Below are 19,644 nucleotides of genomic sequence, written 5' to 3'. Positions count from 1 at the left end.
TTAAATACAAATTATAATAGGGGAGTTATACGCGACTCACCCCCTCGTCGTACCCCCAGCAATAGGTAGCACAGAAGTGAGACTCGTACTCGTACACGCAGTCCAACCTGCTAGCCAACATCACCAGGATGCTGCTGGAGCTAGCCCGCCTAGCAAATGACTTAAGTACTCTTAAACAGCCTCTGTGGTCTAGTGGTTAGAGCGTTAGGCTCACGATCTGGAGGTCCGGGTTTGATTCCCGATGGGAACATTGTCGAAATCACTTTGTGAGACTGTCCTTTGTTTGGTAAGGACTTTTCAGGCTTGAATCACCTGATTGTCCGAAAAAGTAAGATGATTCCGTGCTTCGGAAGGCACGTTAAGCCGTTGGTCCCGGCTATTAGCCGTAAAAACACATCCACCAACCCGCAGTGGAGCAGCGTCGTGGAGTATGCTCCATACCCCCTCCGGTTGATTGAGGGGAGGCCTGTGCCCAGCAATGGGACGTATATAGGCAGTTTATGTAACCTATCATTCTAAGTCTTATACCCGCCTGATATTAGGCAGCTAAATACTCAATTGTATAATAATATTTAATGTTTTTTTTTTTAAAGAACGTCTAGGGCCCTGTGCCGAGGTTTTCCTTGCAGCTTCTTTTCCCCGGCTATACAGGTTATGAGAAGCTGCAGTAGTTTTAGGCGGACGAGACGTTTGTTATATAAAAAAATACGATTCAAAGCGTAACTATGTTACCTACTGAATAAAGATATTTTTGAATTGAATATAAATCTTTTTTGCAAAGCCTTTATTCTACTCACATTATTTATATTTTCCAATAACCCTGTGGTCCAAATTAAATCAAATATACCTCTACTTTATGGCACAGACGGAACTCAATTTCAACATACAGACACAACATATAGATACAGTACAACTGACCTGGGTTTCAAAAGGAAATCACAGTTTTGTCTATGATATTTCTTTATCATTGCTAAAGTTATGTAACTGTGCTATCAATTATAAGTAAAAATATTTTGTTTTAGTAAAAGTTGTCTAATTACACATACCTAGATTTAACATACATACATACATAAACTCACGCCTATTTCCCACCGGGGTAAGCAGAGACTATAGAATTCCATTTGCTTCGATCCTGACACACTTCTCTTGCTTCCTCCACATTCATCAATCGCTTCATACACGCACGCCGGTTCAGAGTAGATCGTATTGAACCTTTTCTAAGGACATCTCCAATTTGGTCATCATAAGTCCTTCTCGGATACCTAGATTTAAATATATTGAAATTAGCTGCGTAAGATCTTGTGATGTCTAAACTAGGCATAAGAAATAATATAAGCTAAAAATAATCATTAATGAAAAATGAAAAGCAATCAAAGACAACTTACAGCTAGTGTTGATACGAAGTCCCAAGATGGTCGTAAATTAATCACCCATAATTTTCTCATAATTGTCATTAATGATAGAAAGGACACTTTTCGGTATACAAGGTATTTTTTGAAGGTATGTTTTTTTTTATAATTTTAAATGAAAGTGTTGTTCTATGGCTATTAAAAAAAAATATTTGAATATTTTTGCTGTTCTTGTAGTAATTATTTTCTAACATTTAAAAAAACGTAATAAAGTGGGCTAAATTAAGTTTATGCCTTTGCCTTTACTAAGTTTGTATTAAAATTTTAATATTGACGTTTTGTTAGGGTAATGCGCCCAAATTGTGAGCGGCCCCTAAGAGTACTCAGGCCCAATAAGATAGATATAAATAAATTTTGTAAATTTTCCATTTCTTTACTTTTTGAATAGTTTATAATATGCTTCTAATAAATACGATGGGGATTAGTGATGGTCATTATTATTGGAGTTATTTCGTTAAGTTTTCCAAACGCACACTCTTAGGACACTTTATCCTAGTGAAGAATTACAGATTATATTAAATTTTATTTATTATAAACGGCATTTGGCAGCGACAATTTTTGGAGGTCACATGAAGTTCAAATATATACACGATATTTGCAAAAATAAACACCATCCGACTGATTTGACAGCTAAAAATAGAGAAATAAGGCGAATTAAAGCGAATTCTCGAAATGGTTTCAGAAATAGCGTGACTTCTAAAAAGAAGTTGTAGCCGCTATTTCTGAAACAGAGGAATTCTATATCTAAGGAAAAAAAAACATTTATAGGTACTGAATTCCTCTGTTGGATATAAAGATTTTTTTAGAACGTGTTTGTATGGTGAAAGGTCCTATCCGCGTCCTGTAGTCAAGATTGAGTTTCTTCTTTATTAATCTGTAACTGTCCCGTATACTTGAGACCCGTTACATACATGAGCAATATAATGTACCCACTTTAGGACTTTGTCGCACTAACATATTGACATTTAGTGAGACGTACAGTTCCTTTGTCAAAAAAGTTAATGTGACATGGTACCAAAGTGTATTAATGCTCTTGACCGTACAGACGGGCAGCAGAGTGACAGAAAACAGTTTCCATTAGACAATTTTCTACAGAACACAAACAACTATTCAAAATAGCACAATCACAGACAATTTATACAACAGATTCATACGCAACCAAATTTAATGGAAAAACTGTTATAAAAGCTAACGAACAGCTTTTTAGTTAGGTATAACATACTCATACGTACACGTATTAGTTCTGTGGTAAATAAATAATATACTTAATACGATAACGCTTTGTAATGGGAATATGCAGCCTTACCAACAACGCTTGGATAAGTTCAACATGATAAGCTTACGCGATCGTAGACTATTGTTGGATATGTGCTTTCTGCACAAACTTGTGAATGGAGTTATACAATGCTATCACCTTCACAAGAGCATCTCACTCAGCGTGCCATATAAGTATACCAGACATAAAATAACAAATATATTTTATACTCCCCGCTGTAAAACGAATCTTGGTCTTCAAGCCCCGCTAACCAGAACTTTTAAAGAATACAACTCTTTTTGTAACAAAATCTTAGATCTTGATGTGTTCCATGATCCGCTGAATATATATATGAGAAAAATTTTAGATTATTTAAAGCTCAACAGATATTAATTACTTACTTATATTTTACTTTTTTTACTTATACTTATATCTTTCTAATTTCTAATATTTAAGTTTGTTGTGTAATTTTGATTTTACTTTATTTTTAAATACTTAAGTACCCTTAATTGTATAAGTTATGTACGCCGTAATTGTCATATATATTAGTCATAATACCGTAACCTTATATGTAAAATGTTTTAATATATGTGATGTGGTTGTACTTTATAAATACATAAATAAATAAATAAATATGTAGATAGACCACACTTCAACACTACATTTTCAATAAGTTTATCCACGATTATTACAATTAATAAATGATTCTGATTTCCAGAAATGAGCCTGATTGATGTACAAGGGAACAATTTGAGCAAAGTAGACCACTTAGGTATCTTAGACTTTGTATTTTTTTATGCTTAAGTTAAGAAAATTATTTAAGGAAACCTTGTTAAAATTAAGTGCAAAGACGGACTTATTGCTAAAAGCCATTTTATCGTAAGATTTACAGCATATTTATGTTAATTATAGCCATGGCAATGAACATGAACTAGCCACTCAACGCCTGCAAATAAGTAACGCGCAACTAAATCGTGAGTTCTCCGATGGGGATGACCCAATAGGATTATTTTGAACAAAAAATAAATGTCCACATACAGAGCTTTGTGAGCGCAAGCAGAATAACCGGCATTATTGCGAGTCTGTTTGTTTTAATGTGAGCAGAGGCGCGATGTTATCGTCCTATGTAATTGAATTCTGTCCGCTTGTACCGCCAGATGTCTTCGCGACACTGCAGAGTCGCAGCGAGATACGTTTGCTATGAAATATTTGATAGGCGCTCCTCTCTTCGATATGAGAACGGAAAATGAAACTGTTGTTTTGTGAAATCGATTCGATGTATTTGAGCTTGTGTTTAAACTTTTGCTCTTTTATTCTTACATTCTTTTAACCTGAGACTATTTTGCTGTTTGTTATTATGTTCTTCAGAAAAGAGAACTGAATCATTATAATTATTACCTTACCCTACGGTAAAGACTCAATGCAGTATCCACAATGACATACAATCAAAATTATTTAAATTATGTTAGTATTTGATTGTAAAACAACGTTTAAAAGTGGCTGGAGTTGGTGAAGAGGCAATAACATTTTCTGAGGACCCTCTCAATGTTTAGCATCGTTAATAAAACAATATCTAAAATAATTGCATAAAGACAAAACATAAGTATTATTTTATAATATTATACAGTTTCATGCGTTGAAACACTCAATAACATTTATATAGCTAAGTATTGAGCAGACATCTGTTAAAGGAACTCTTAAGCTGCGATTTACAAAGTTTCCCACCGTCATTTTCCACAATATTGTGACAGATACTCTGAGAAAAATCTTCCTTTTCACGCCGAGGTCGAAGTTGATTTACTTCCGCGCTTTTACGCTAATCTGCGTCGGTGTAAGGCGTGAAACAGTCTGTAGGAAGCTGCTAAAACATTTCGCTTAAACGGAATTTTCTCGAAATAAGAGTGGGGTCACACGACGTGGTGTGGATTCATTGCAACGCCTGCGGTAACGTTCCTTTTTTCTACGTAAGTACCTACATATCGCACATGAAATCCAAAACTCTAAGCATCATTTAAAAAATTGATGTTAAACGTTTTGATACCAAATGACAAACAACATTTTCTTTACCAATTAGTAAGACTGTTATGTTTTTTTATGTAAAATAGAAACAGACACCACCCATCATACCTTTTTATTGAGTTTGAATTCATGTTTGGATCATAGATAGCTAACATCACAGGGTTTTTAAAATTTGTGTCCGGTTAATGGATCGCCCTAGATTATATGGGACTTTAAACATAGCTGGCGAGGAGTGTGTGGTAAATACTATACATCACTACCTATGCATCCGCTGATACAAGCATATGATTCTTGAATTAAAGTTTTGGAGTTCACGTGTGATATAAATCACAAAAACATGCCACAACAGGCGCTACGACGTCGTAGTAAGTACTCGGTGGGTGCGTCGAAATGACAACGTTGTTGCGACGAAGCAAAGGATGGGCTAAACTCGTGTGGCACATCTCTAAGGTTAGCAACATGTCGTCAAACACGCGTCTGAAGTCGAGACAAGGGAATATTGGATTTGGAAACTGGTTACGATTTGACACCAACAGGAAGATACATAGTGATGGTACGAGTATTTCTAGGGACTCATTTTGGCGTGACAACTGATGTTTTGACAATCAAAGTGAGTCGATATAAAACGAATAGAGAAGACACTTTGCAATTAATTCTGGTAAATTATTTACATACACTATACTTACTGAGGATAATGGTCGATTCCTTAATGATGTTTTTAATAAATTCGTCCTGTATTAATAAAGAGTCTAATTGTCTTGCTTCTTCTGTCCTGGAAGGAAAGAGAACTGAAGAGAAGGAAAGAGAGACAAGGAAGGCCAAGAAGATCTTACATGGCACAAATTGAAGAGAATGCGATCGTCGTGTCTTATAAAGAAGTCAAAGACTTGGTAAACGAGAATAGAGAATCCTACACCGACAAAAGCGTGGCTCTTAATGATAATGAACTGTTCTGTGAATGAGTAACACAAAAATGTAATTATTGTTAGGGATTTTCGCCAAGAACTTTTATACCGTTCGAGGCAAATACCTACCTATTCTGCATTTATCTAAAGATATACCAGTACCTCCGCCGGGTACACTTTCCGGCCAAGTAGTTAATGCCGTTTGCGGCAAATCTAATTTTACAATAAGTCACGTCAAAAAAAAAAAACTCCGGGTATACTAAATAAAGACGACATAGATTATACACAGCCGTTAAATAAAGTATAATAGTTGACTTTGCCTCAAATCAACACTCGAATTTGTCGACATTTCAGCATTCATATTAATCAATATGCGCTCACGCCTAACCTCTGCACTGCGCGCTACTATGTTACAAATATTTAATCCCCAATACGATACTCTCCGTTACTCCAGTTACATTGCTTGGTTTATGAATAATTAGCGACTCGATTCGGCATTGCGTGAGTCACATCCCGGCCACTCCAAACATAAATCTCATTTTTACCGTGTGCTACCTAACGCATAAGTGCAAGCGAGACAGACAGTTCGCGCGCTTTTTTTTTACGTGACTTATTGTAGATTTGTCGCAAATGGCATCAACTACTTGACCGGAAGTTCGCGCGCGCTCATTCTTATTCCTTAGCAGCTTTAGAACTGATATTAGGCAGCTGAAATACTCAATTATAAACCAATATTTTATGTTTATTTTTATTTAAAAAAAAAAACGTCTAGGGCCCTGTGCCGAGGTTTTTCTTGCAGCTTCTTTTCCCCGGCTATACAGGTTGTGAGAAGCTGCAGTAGTTTTAGGCGGATGAGACGTTCGTTATGTAAAAATTGACGATTCAAAGTGTAACTATGTTACCAACTGAATAAAGATATTTTTGAATTTGAATTTGAATTTGCTTACGGCTTTTTAGACTAAAGTAACACCTGAGGGACTGAAGTAAATCTAACTCGGTGTCCGATATGAACTGGTGCGGGGAGAGTGTCCAAATATAAGTACTAAGTACTTATTTGGAGGAACGGAAGTGCTCCCGCCAAGACGAGCAAAGCGAAGTGCAGGGCTGGGTACTACCTACCTTTTCTCAAAACGTTTCGCCGATTTTTTAAACCCTCTTAACTCAAGTTTGGATTACACCAGATAAACCAAATTCTCAGGATATGTTGTCAGCAAGTAGACTTATTAAACATATAAACACACACACATATAAACGGACAAGCCCCATATTTTGCCTAACGTGTAGAGTTTGTTTCGTTAGTGTAGAGTTAGAAGCTTGGCTCTATTTGAGATCTGATAACTTTTTTACATTGCGATCGATATGATTTCGTCTAGGCACATTTTTCATAAAAATGTTTTTGTTGGGATTACTTATTCTTTATTAGATGCCTGAGTGTAAATCTTATCTTACAGAGGATAGAGATTATTTTATGCGAGCATGTTTTGATTGATGATGATACACATTTCTCCTCTACTACCTATCTACTGAAAGGATGGTTCATAAGTCAATACTGAAGTATGCACATTAATCGTATGGATGGATTGTACCAGAGGCAAGTCGAAACTAATATAGGTACGGTACTTTTCTAGAGTCCACTTAATGTGTAACTGCGAGTCGACAATGTCGCGAAAGCTAAACAAAAATAAGTAGAAAAGCAGCAATGTAAAGCATATTAACGCATACAATTGCATGAGAACCATCATTAAGTCACACGTCAACACAGGGATAGTAAATCACAAGCATGCGCATCGCGCCCCCAGCCGCACGCGCAGCCGGTGATTCTCGGGAATAATTGACATAGAATAAGTAGCTACATGACACGCAGAGCGGTTTCACAGTGAAACAAAACACAAAAAAACACACAAAATTTTGCCTTATAAGATTTCTTTATTTTTATAAAAATATATTTGTAGAGAGGTTTAAATTTTAATTTCAACTTTTTACCGCTTAAAGTCTCAACTTCAATGCTGTCCCACTTTAAGTGTCTAAATAATTAAACTTTTAAAAATGATAATAGTTAAAGTCTATAATCTTGGATTTTATTCCGATTGTTGACAATTGCAACATAAAAATACCTTTTAAAAAAAGGTTAAAAAAATATAATTAATTCTTTACTATTTTTAAATAAATTTTGTATTCATCGAACTTCTCTTATTGTCGGACGTGTTTGTAACGTTTGTAATTATCTACTTAAACCGAATTATATACGAAGTGACAAAACAATCATCCTTTCCTTTAATACAGTTTGCGAGTGGTGAAATAATCAATCCACATTTTAACACCGATTAAACTTTCTGCTAAAATACTTAATTTATTTTTGATTAAAAATAGGTTTGTGTTTGACTACAATAGCAATTAAAGAAGTAAATTTTTATGTAGTACATTTTTTACGGTTAATGCCTATTCACTATTTTGAATATTCCAAGATATTGTATGTAATGATGGAAAAACCATTGAATTCCAGAACGTAGGCGAAATACTCACCTTACCACTGACCCCGTACATAATCTTTGACCAACATTGATTTATTCCGTCTCATTTAGAGCTCGCACGCGCAGAGTGTAAATATTTCATCGCCTCTTATTTGTTGGCTTGCATATTGTTGGTCCATAACTGAAATGAAAAGCAATAAAATTAAATAGATACACCTATGGAGATAATTGCATCATTTGATACGGCAATGAATATGTAATTGTAATATAGAGTTCATAATAGTTAATAGAGATATTTTTTAACATGACATACATAAATATATACATAAACTCACGCCTATTTTCTATGGGTGTAAGCAGAGACTATGGAATTCCATTTGTTTCAATCCTAACACACTTGTCTTGCTTCTACATTCAATCGGGTTTGGATTTTTGAAAACTTGTTTTCATTTGACGTGACATATTCAGCATATAATACTTGGCCGGACAAATAGGGAGCTTTCACCCGGTATAAACACACAACAGGCCTGAGGGTGCACAGTTAAGCGGAAACCTTGGCTCGGGGCGTCGTCGAGGATTATATTTGAAAGAATTAATCGACCCTAGTGAGCCGATAACGTACAGGACGACGGGAAACGGGAGGGATGGGGGGGAAGGGTTACGGTGGGGAATGGCGACTACTCCACCGACAAGAGCTCAGCAGCTCTTAAATAAAGACAGAGAGAGAGTGAGCCGATAGTGATAAGCGCTAAATGACAGAAATCATAATCGCGGTATCGGGTAAAAACTGTGTACTTAAAGCAATAAATAATGTAAGTATACCTACTAGAGTATGGGAGTACAGATTATGCGCCGTCGCATAATTTAACATTATAATACGTTAACCTGTAACACTATGTCAACGCTTACCCTTAATCCCCTTTATGGCCCGCGTTATAATTTTAACCTACGTTATATTATATCTCAACGCGTTATCGCGGATTAACTGGTATATCTCAATTTATTTATGTTCACCATGTGTGCGGTTACCATTATGGAATGCTTTACCCACGTTCCATTTGTAGCTTGGTACGAAAAAGTATGCTTACAAACAGCCCCTGCGTTTAGAGCAAACCCCGCACACTTCGTCGCAATTTTGTATCTGCAAGTTTTTGCAATTATTGTCAATAAGACACAAATCACTTTAGCAGAAAATTACAGATACGTCAGTTAGCAAAGTCAGCCACGACTTTATACACAAATCTTGTTCTTACAGTGCGTCGTTTAACGCGCAAGTTTCCGGCCAAGTAGTCAATGCCATTTGCGGCAAATCTACAATAAGTCACGTCAAAAAAATATGAAAAAGAAATAACGCGCAAGTGCGAGCGAGACACAGTCTGCTTGTTCTCCCCCTTACTCCTTAACGGTTTACGGCCATTTAAATCTAAAGTAAGACCCAGAGGGGGTGAGGTTTGTGCCTGATACGAATCGGTGCGGGGCGGATGTTTTGTAATGTATGTTTGTATGTGTGTGTATGCACGTTTGTTTCAACCTAACTTCCAAACCACCTGTCATAATTCAACACATAAGCATCACATGTGGTGTCACTAGAAGCGTCTTGATTGTCCGGTGATTATAGGCTAAAGGGACGTCACGCTAATATCAATGTCGAGCCCTCTAGAGGATATCCTCTGAAAAAAAAAGTGTAAAGGTGAAAAATAAGGGACATTATACTCGTAAGTAGGTATATCAATGAGTCAGTTTTGTTATAGTGCTATGACCGGGAATAGTTTTTTTTTACTTATAAAGTCTCTGTTTTAAAACGAACATGCATGTATCAGTGTCCATGGGATACAATAAGCGTATGACGTTTAATTTTGTTTCGAAATGATTGATGGCCAGTGATATGCTGTTCCCGGGAATGTTCCCAATGTTGAATCAAATCAAATCATTTATTTTGCAGTAAATGTGGTACATTGGTTGTTATATACAGGGTGTTAGTGACATCGTAACGAAAACTTTGAGGGATGATTCAGGCCATAATTCTGAGTTCATATCAAGTGGAATTTTCCGTCGCAAAAGTATGGAACGGAAAATAATTTAAATAATCTCTAAAATTTTCATGACTTCTCCGACAGGAAATTCCACTTGATATCGACTCAGAATCATGGTCTGAATCATCCCCTTCAGTATTCGTTACAGTGTCACTAACACCCATACCTACTTGTATGGCTACTGTATGTACTTGTATGGGGTGTAAGTGACATCGTAACGAATACTGAGAGGGATGATTCAGCTGATTATTCTGAGTTAATATCAAGTGGAATTTTCCATCGCAACAATATAGAATTGAAAATAATTTAAAAAAACTAAAAAAAATAACATGAATATTGCGACGGAAAATTCCACTTGATTTTAACTCAGAATCATGGTCTGAATCAACCCCCTCAGTATTCGTTACGATGTCACTAACACCCAGTATATGACTAAATTAAAGTTTCACACATTTAACTAAAACAATATTGGTATGCAAATACAGAGGTCGTGCAACATACATTTATAATTAACATTTACATCATAATACAAAACAATATAAATACATAATAGAAATTATTATACAATTTAAATTGAAATTAATTTAAATAACATACATTAATAAAGAAATGAATGAAATGTTCAGAATCAACTTTTTAGGTTGAAAATTATTTACGTAATCGATACTATCAATACGGAATATTGTATAATTACATTGATTCATCGATTAAAGTAACAATCAAGTTTTAAATACAATCGACACCAGCGCCACCTACCGGTAAATAATGTTACTAATTTTACAAAAAGATTGGCAACATTTGGCCATATCATGAAGTAATCGTGTATTTTGCTGCTCATATTGGTAAACGTTTTGTGTTCATTGATCTGGCCAAACTACATCGTAATTTGGCCAACGAAATATATTCTATGTCATGAAATATGACCATTTCATCAAATGATCGAGCACATCATGAAATGATCAATTCTAAGATCTGGCCACAACATAAACACAATAATTATAGTATACTAATACACCTCTGCCTACCCCTTCGGGAAAACAGGCGTGATGCTATGTTCTATTAAAATTTGTCCTTTGTTTAGTTTGTGTTCTTTATTCCTTCTGTGCAATACTCTATTTATACAGTATCTTTCATAGATCAGAAAAATGGGTACGTTCTATGAAAAGGTATTTGAATTAATAAAAGTGGTATAGATCCGCGTGATAAAACCAGTTTAATTGGTTTTGACAGGTCTAAAATTAAAACACATAATTACGGGTTCTTACCGCATTTATATCAGGGAAATATGATAGTCCCGATATTTCGACATTTGTTGCAAGTGTCATGATCACGGGATGACTTCAGTCACTAATGACTGAAGTCGGTGATTGATTTGACTTCAATCATTAGTGACTGGACTCATCCCGTGATCATGGCATAAACGCGGTAAAAACTCGTTATTATGTGTTTTAAACTTAAAAAAATATCTAAAATTGTTCCATCATAGAATAAGGAATAATACCACGTATAGAATGGCAACTCTCCGCTCTCCACCAGCTTTTGGTTTGAGCTAGGTTTACCTCACCCCATCGGACATAGTTTACACTTGAATTGTATGGCGTCAGACGTCACACGCAGGCGCACGTGTACGATGACGTCAATGTGTGGTGTCTGTGTAAAACGAGGTTGTTTGTATGAAGTGTCCGGGGTGTGGTTCCGTCCTTTACTCGTATTGCTAGGAAGATAGAGATGGTGTTAGTTTTAGGACGTTAAAACTAATCTATATTGATGTTCTGGTCATTTAAGAGTCATTATTATTACAGAAATACTTGTTGACAATTGCAACATAAAAATACCTTTTAAAAAAAAGGTTATAAAAATATTCATTCTTTACTATTTTTAAATTAATTTTGTATTCATCGAACTTCTCTTATTGTCGGACGTGTTTGTAACCTTTATAATTTCTACTTAAACCGAATTATATACGAAGTGGCAAAACAATCAGCGTTTCCTTTAATACAGTTTGCGAGTGGTGAAATAATCAGTCCACACACATTTTAACATGGTCCTTCGAAAGTGACCACTTCGTGTTCAAGAATTTTACCATCACACGACGATCACCGACAACGATCTAAGAGAGACGACGACATTATTTATATACCATCAAGAGGATTGAGATACCTACCGTGCTGTTCAGTATATCGGGCCGGTCAACAACGTATCAAGAAGATTCTCATACAAGACAATCAAGACTTTTATTTCAGCAATTTTATTTCAGCATTATAATATATTTCGACGCTACATAATATATTGTTTTTGCAACATAACCGTGAGTCAACAATTTATATTACTCCGGTCAAGAACATCGTCGCATCATTTTATTCAAGATTTTCATTCAAGACAGCAAAAATATTTTCAAGATTTCGCGCCGTTTTCGCTTCAAGAAACAAACGAAGATCGGCATACGTCACACGGAACGGAACAAAACGGTTTGACAAATATACTTCACGAACCTAGAAACCGCGCCAAAAGCACGACTTCGCGCGCGATCGTCCTTTTTTTTTATTTTTACTTTTTTATTTGTCTGTGGTTTCATTCATGACGCATGCGCGTTTTGTTTGACGGACGTTGATGCGTGTTATCACTTGTTATCTTGTAAACTTGTAAAAAGTTCAAATAGTATAATTGTGCAGTGAAATGGCGGAGAAATCTCATTCTACCAAGGGTTTAAAGGAGGCAGTGGCCTCGCGAGGTTACTTAAAAGGTACGCTCACTAGGTTATATCAATTTTGTATCAAAAAAGATGATGTGATTAATACAGATATTGAAATTCTCGTTACGAAACGTGAACGTGTAACTTCCACGTTTAAAGAGTATGAATCTCTCAATAAGTGCATCCTGGCTCTTAATCCTGATGACAACGAGGATTATACTGATACAGATAATAAATTCTATTACTGTATATGCACACTAGATCGTGAAATAAGGCGTCGTGAACCCCGCATAGAAAACCCGCCTCCGACCACTACAATGACTTCTCCAGCCACTCCACTGAGCAAAATTAATTTGCCACCAATAGAGCTTCCCACCTTCAGTGGTAAGTTTACTGATTATGTGCCCTTCATAAACTTGTATATGTCATTAATACACAATAACCCATCTCTGGATTGTGTACAAAAGTTGTACTATTTAAGATCATATGTAAAAAATGAGCCATTTGAAATGATTAAGAACTTGCCTTTGACCTCTGACAGTTATGAAAAAGCCTTAAATTTGTTAGATAAGCGTTTTAACAATAAGTTTAAAATTCTGAATGATCACATCCACACCATCTTGGATATCAAATCAGTGGTTAAGTCTACAGCTAGCTGCTTGAGAGAGTTTGTGGCTGTTGTCAGACAACACATAGCGGCCATTTCAAATCTTGATCCTAATGTAAAATACTGGGATGCTATAATATTGTGTATTCTGTCTCGAAAATTAGATACATATACTGCTCGGGCATACCAGCTCGATAGAGACATGGAGAAGGAGCCAACGCTGAACGACTTCCTGAGCTTCCTCGATCAAAGAGCTCTGGCGCTGGAAAATGCTGAGCCAGGGAATGCTCAGTACCGGTCACCGAATGCAAAGGTGGTAACACATGTTACCAAGGAGGAGCAAGCCTGTGTATACTGTGAGTATAACCACAAGTTATTTACTTGCAAAAAATTCAATTTACTTCCAGTCAATGAAAGACTAAAATTTATTAACGACAAAAAGCTGTGCAACTTATGTCTGGGTGCGCATGCAGGAAAATGTAGGTATCACTTTCGCTGTTCAGTGTGCAAGAAGTCACATAATACTCTGCTACACTGTGACGAGAAGCCTATATCCGCCGCATCTCCTGTTACTTTGATGACAGGCAATTATAATAATGATGTTCTTCTTCCCACAGCAAAAGTAAAAGTCATTGCCCAAGATGGTACTGAGGTCCATCTTAGAGCCCTGCTGGATAGTGGCTCACAGCTATCATTCATCACCAGTGAAGCTGTACAACTGCTTGGATTTAAGCCAGCCCAAGTCGATACTAATGTCATAGGCATTACTAATGCTAAAAGCAATCTCAAATTCTGCCTGCCTTTAGATATACATTCAATGAATTTACCTTTTAAAACTATTGCAACATGCCACGTTGTTGATGCAATTACTTGCAAGCTGCCTCAGATTGAGTGGGATATGACAGGTTTCACAATTCCAGAGAACATTAAACTGGCAGACGACCAATTTAATGTGCCCGGTGACATACACCTCCTAATGGGCGCTGACATATTTTTTCAGATCCTGCTGCCGACGGAGTTACCCAGCAGCAGTCGAGCGACGCCGCATAGCGCGAGGCAACCCAGTCTCATCAACACTAAGTTCGGGTATATTATTGCAGGGAGTTTGCCACAAAGGAGTATCAACAAAGTCTGTAACAAGGTATCTTTAAAATGTATTACTTGTGAAGCTGATGTTAATAACACATTAACTCAATTTTGGAAGACTGAAAGTGTCCCACAAATATTTAATGAAACAAATTCAGAACAAGAACTGACTGAACATATTTTTCAAAATACTGTGCAGTTAAAGGATAAACAGTTTGAAGTGGCCTTGCCTTTGAAGCTGCCTATCGGCGATATTAATGATACTTTAGGTGAATCCTTTCATTTTGCTTTAAAACGATTTTTGAATTTGGAGAAAAAATTACATAATAATCCCAATCTTTTCTCCGAGTATAAAAAGTTCATTGATGAATATATATCTCTAAACCATGGCCATTATGTAGACATTGAGCAGTATGACTTGAATAAAGATGCGGTGTATTTTTTACCCCATCATGCAGTAATTAAAGAAGGTAACAAAACAACAAAATTGCGAACAGTTTTCGATGGTTCAATGAAAACTAATAAGAAAGTTTCGCTTAATGACTTGTTAATGAATGGGCCAATTGTTCAGAGGGACTTGTTCGATATTTTATTATTATTTCGTCTTGGTAATTATACTATTACGACTGATATAAAGCGCATGTTTAGAAATATAAAGGTGAGCCCTGAATACACTTCTCTTCAAAATATTTTATGGAGAGACGATCCTAATGATAGTGTCAGGTGCATTAGGTTAGATACAGTTACGTATGGCTTAAAAAGCTCGAGCTATCTAGCTACTCGCTGTCTCGACGAGCTTGCGAGGCTTCATGAACGCGATCTGCCATTGGCATCGTTCATATTGAAAAATTGTACATATGTCGATGACGTATTATACTCTGATAACGACTTAGAAAATATTTTAGAAGCAAAATCGCAACTGCGCGACCTTCTTAACCATGGAAGTTTTCAAACTCACAAATGGTCTTCCAATGATACGCGGATATTAACTGATATTCCCACCTCTGATCAGCACTTTGACGACTTAGAATTGCAGGAAGACGATTGTAGTTTGAAGGCTTTAGGTGTTTGTTTAGTCATGAAAAGCGATCAGTTTAAAATTTCATGCCCCGAGCCGTTCGATCAGAGCAAGGTGACAAAAAGGAACATTCTAAGCTATATAGGAAAGTTTTACGATCCCATGGGTTTCGTCAGCCCCATCATCGTACAGGCTAAAGTAATAATGCAAAGACTATGGGCAGTCAATACTGACTGGGATGCTACAGTCCCCGATGACATTAAGAGGGATTGGTTAGAGTTTGTTTCGAGTCTGGCGGCCATGGAGCCAATATTGATAGATAGAAACTTATATATAACAGAGTCAGATACCATCGAGCTTATCGGTTTCTCAGACGCGTCCAGCTTGACAGCATATGGTTGCTGCGTGTACTTACGAGTCACTAACGCTTCAGGTAATGTGAGATTGCATTTACTCTGTTCAAAGTCCAGAATAAATCCACTTCGTGATACTAACATGACAGTGCCGCGCTTGGAACTTAACGCTGCCTTGCTGCTTTCTAAATTAATAAGGAAAGTCTACGACACGCTTACATTGAAGCTGAAAATAAAACAAGTGTATTTATTCTCGGACTCGCAGATTGTCCTTGCTTGGCTTAATACCGAGCTCACACAGCTCCAAGCATATGTTGCGAACAGAGTAAAGGTAATACGTCAGCATACTGCTGCTCATAAATGGCTATACATAAATACTAAGGATAACCCCGCTGATTACATCAGCAGAGGAGTAAGTCCTGAAGAGCTCGGCTGTTATGCAATGTGGTGGCATGGGCCTGAATGTCTGCATGATAGTAAGTACGATTTTCATTACAATGTAGACTTACCAGCAGTCTTGCCCGACGCCAAACCGCCCGCAGCATTTTCCAGCAACCAGGTATCATCTACCCAAGGTAGTATTTTTGAGCATTTACTAAAATATTCTAGCATCCACAAAATGACGCGAATACTTGCATACGTCTTACGGTTTTGCAATAATGTTAATTCTAGTAAAACTAGCATTGTATATAAATATTTATCAAGCGCTGAATTGAGTAACGCTTTAATGTTGATTATAAAAAATGATCAACAAACTCATTTCAAACACGAAATAGAGTGTTTGCATAAAAAATGTATGGTAAAAGGTTCTTTACAGAGCTTGCATCCTTATATTGATAGCGAGGGTCTCTTACGAGTAGGCGGTAGGCTGCACAATGCAGACATATCTTACTCGCAAAAACATCCTATAATCTTACCCAAATCCTCTCAAGTCACTAGTTTGATTATAAGAAGTGAGCATGAAAGGCTTTTACATGCTGGTCCTAAACTATTGTTAGCTAATCTCCATCAGAGATATTGGATTGTGAATGGGCTTGTAGAAGTTAAGAAAATAACACAAAAATGTATGATTTGTTTTAGACAGAAGGCTACCGCGTCGCAACAGCTGATGGGGTCCTTGCCTACTGGGAGAGTGACAGCAACCTCACGTGCCTTCGAGAGGGTCGGAGTAGATTACGCTGGGCCAATAAACATAAAACTTTCACGCGTGAGACGATCCGTTATAGGTAAAGGTTATATCTGCGTTTTTGTATGCTTCACTACGAAGGCTATACACCTCGAGTTAGCATCAGATCTAACCACAGAAACCTATCTCGCGTGCTTGAAACGATTGGTTTCTAGAAGAGGATTACCCAAAGAAATCTACTCTGACAATGCTGCCACTTTCAGGTGTGCGAGGAACCAGTTAGTTGAGCTCTATAATCTGCAGTCATCACAAAGACACCAGGCTCAGGTATATGAATTTGCTGCCCAAAGGGCCATAGATTTCCATTTCATTCCTGCGTATTCGCCTACCTTTGGTGGTCTTTGGGAGGCTGCGGTGAAGAGTACCAAGTACCATTTAAAAAGGGTACTTCAAAATAATGTATTAACTTATGAACAGCTTAACACTGTTCTTACTGAGATTGAATGTATACTTAATTCTAGGCCTCTAATGCCATTGTCAACTTCAGATGTAAATGATTACACTTATTTGACACCTGGTCACTTTCTAATTGGAAATGCTCTCACTATGTATCCTGAAAAAGACATTAATAACATTCCAATTAATAGATTAAAGTTTTGGCAACAATGTATACAGATAAAACAATCATTCTGGAAATTGTGGCATAAACAGTATTTAAATGTTCTCCAGAACCGCCCTAAGTGGCGCATTGAGCAGTCTGACATTAAAGTCGGTACTCTAGTCATACTGAAAGAGGACAATACCCCCTCTGCCACATGGCCTATGGCCCGAGTTACTAATGTCTTTCCTGGAAAGGACAATAAAATTAGAACTGTAGAAGTAACTACCTCAAATGGGAAAAAACATACCCGTGCTATTAATAAGGTGTGTATATTACCTATTAGCGATTAATATTATTTTTTATTTTTACTTTTTTTCTAAGGTTAAAGTTATACCTATCTTTGTTTTTAAGTGGAGTATATAAACTTAATGTTTAAATTCATTTTTTTTAATTCATTTATAAAAACTCAATAAGTAAAATTATTTGAGATAAGTTTCTTATGTGCACTCTCAATTGTAAGCTTTCATTAGTGTTGTATTATGAATTGTATAATGTTTAAAAGTTCATGCACTTTCTTTCATTTTGTGGTAAATTTTATACATTAACTTTCATGTTTAGATTTTTGACACAGTTACAGTAATTATTGTTAAAGTTGACATGCTTTCGTACAATATTTCATATTGTGAGTCTGTTGTATATGTTTAAAGTTCATGTGCTTTCATCCAGTTTAGGTTGATGTATAGAAATTGTATAAGTTTAAGTTTTGATAACTTTACTTCTTGAGGCGCAGCATGTTGACAATTGCAACATAAAAATACCTTTTAAAAAAAAGGTTATAAAAATATTCATTCTTTACTATTTTTAAATTAATTTTGTATTCATCGAACTTCTCTTATTGTCGGACGTGTTTGTAACCTTTATAATTTCTACTTAAACCGAATTATATACGAAGTGGCAAAACAATCAGCGTTTCCTTTAATACAGTTTGCGAGTGGTGAAATAATCAGTCCACACACATTTTAACAATACTATAAAGTCGACATTACTTATTTTTTTCTCCGTACACGCCGTGTTACAGATATTGAGTGTTTGAACAATGACACGCGTGACAAAATAAAATGGCAGCAGGATTGACACACCCGTATGCCCCTTTCATTACTTTATTCCTGGTTCGTTTACAAGTTGCAGACTGTTCTATTATTATTATTGATTTTAATCTACTATCATTGGCGTGCCTGCATCACTTTCGATATTCAAAATTTTTCGATATTCAAAATTTATGAAAAAATAAAACACTGATGTTACACATTCTATAGTAAAAATCACGAAAGCGCCTTTTAGAAAAATCACGTGCCGATGTGATTTTCTTTAGCATAACTTAAATTTCTTTTAATTATTTCAATCTGAGTAAAAGAGACGAACATTTCTTACCTGGATTGAAACTTGCTTGTTCATTGCGAGGTTTTGGTAAAAAAAAATATAATCCGGATGGGATTTTTAAAACGGCATTTATATGGTTTATAAAAGACAACATTATAATATAAACTTCCCTTGTGGGTTGCGGGTGTAAAGAAAACACTTAGGTTGAGTTCAGCTGCGTATCATCCCGGTAAATAAGGTTGTAATAGGGAACAAAAAAAAAAAAGAAAAAAAGAAAAAGGAGACTACTACAGAAGAGAAGAAGTACCTATAACGGGCACTTTTGAACATGGACGAGTTATTCGAAGTATATTGTATTTTTTTTTATTATCATTTGTAAATATTGTTAGTCGGGGTGTGAAGTTTTTATATCGCATTTTTGTTTTTTTACTGAGTAAGAAACAGGTAGTTATTAGCTAAAATAGATTTTTCTTAAGACGTCTTTATGTACTTATAGACGTGTATCGAATTGCATTCACTTGTTGGCTGACCGTGATATCGCATATTCGTTGTCTGCATGAGACAAAGGATTTCATGAATTTTCTAACATGAAGGGCCTGAGTAGTACAATAGGATGGTGTCTAACGGCATATTTATACAATAAGACGGAACTATAAATTAACCGCTCAATGTCTAATAGAAAACTAAAT

General features: G+C 36.2%; 1 protein-coding gene across 2 annotated transcripts; it reads left to right on the top strand.

Moving 5' to 3' along the window:
- Positions 1-12,759: 12,759 nt before the first annotated feature.
- On the top strand, positions 12,760-18,538 carry LOC126369726 (uncharacterized). 2 transcript variants are annotated; one of them, XM_050014306.1, is made up of 4 exons: positions 12,760-12,835; positions 13,046-13,168; positions 13,556-13,747; positions 14,392-18,538. In XM_050014306.1, exons 1-4 carry the CDS (start codon positions 12,769-12,771, stop codon positions 14,439-14,441), a joined length of 432 nt encoding a protein of 143 aa, XP_049870263.1. In that variant the 5' UTR covers positions 12,760-12,768; the 3' UTR covers positions 14,442-18,538. The 2 variants fall into 2 exon arrangements, with proteins under 2 accessions (XP_049870263.1, XP_049870264.1); XM_050014307.1 differs by lacking the exon at positions 13,046-13,168.
- Positions 18,539-19,644: the final 1,106 nt, after the last annotated feature.

The sequence above is a fragment of the Pectinophora gossypiella genome, chromosome 9 (genome assembly GCF_024362695.1).
Source record: "Pectinophora gossypiella chromosome 9, ilPecGoss1.1, whole genome shotgun sequence".
NCBI classification, from domain to species: domain Eukaryota; kingdom Metazoa; phylum Arthropoda; class Insecta; order Lepidoptera; family Gelechiidae; genus Pectinophora; species Pectinophora gossypiella.
The sequence above is the reverse complement of the archived record's forward strand: the minus strand, read 5'-3'. Positions and strand labels throughout refer to the sequence as shown.

Bases quoted from the DNA above. Each gene is read 5' to 3' on its own strand.
- LOC126369726 (XM_050014306.1), top strand. From the start codon at position 12,769: ATGGCGGAGAAATCTCATTCTACCAAGGGTTTAAAGGAGGCAGTGGCC. The intron at 13,169-13,555 runs GTAAGTTTACTG...CTCGAAAATTAG, and splicing joins AGAGCTTCCCACCTTCAGTG to ATACATATACTGCTCGGGCA. The intron at 13,748-14,391 runs GTGAGTATAACC...ATATTTTTTCAG, and splicing joins GGAGCAAGCCTGTGTATACT to ATCCTGCTGCCGACGGAGTT.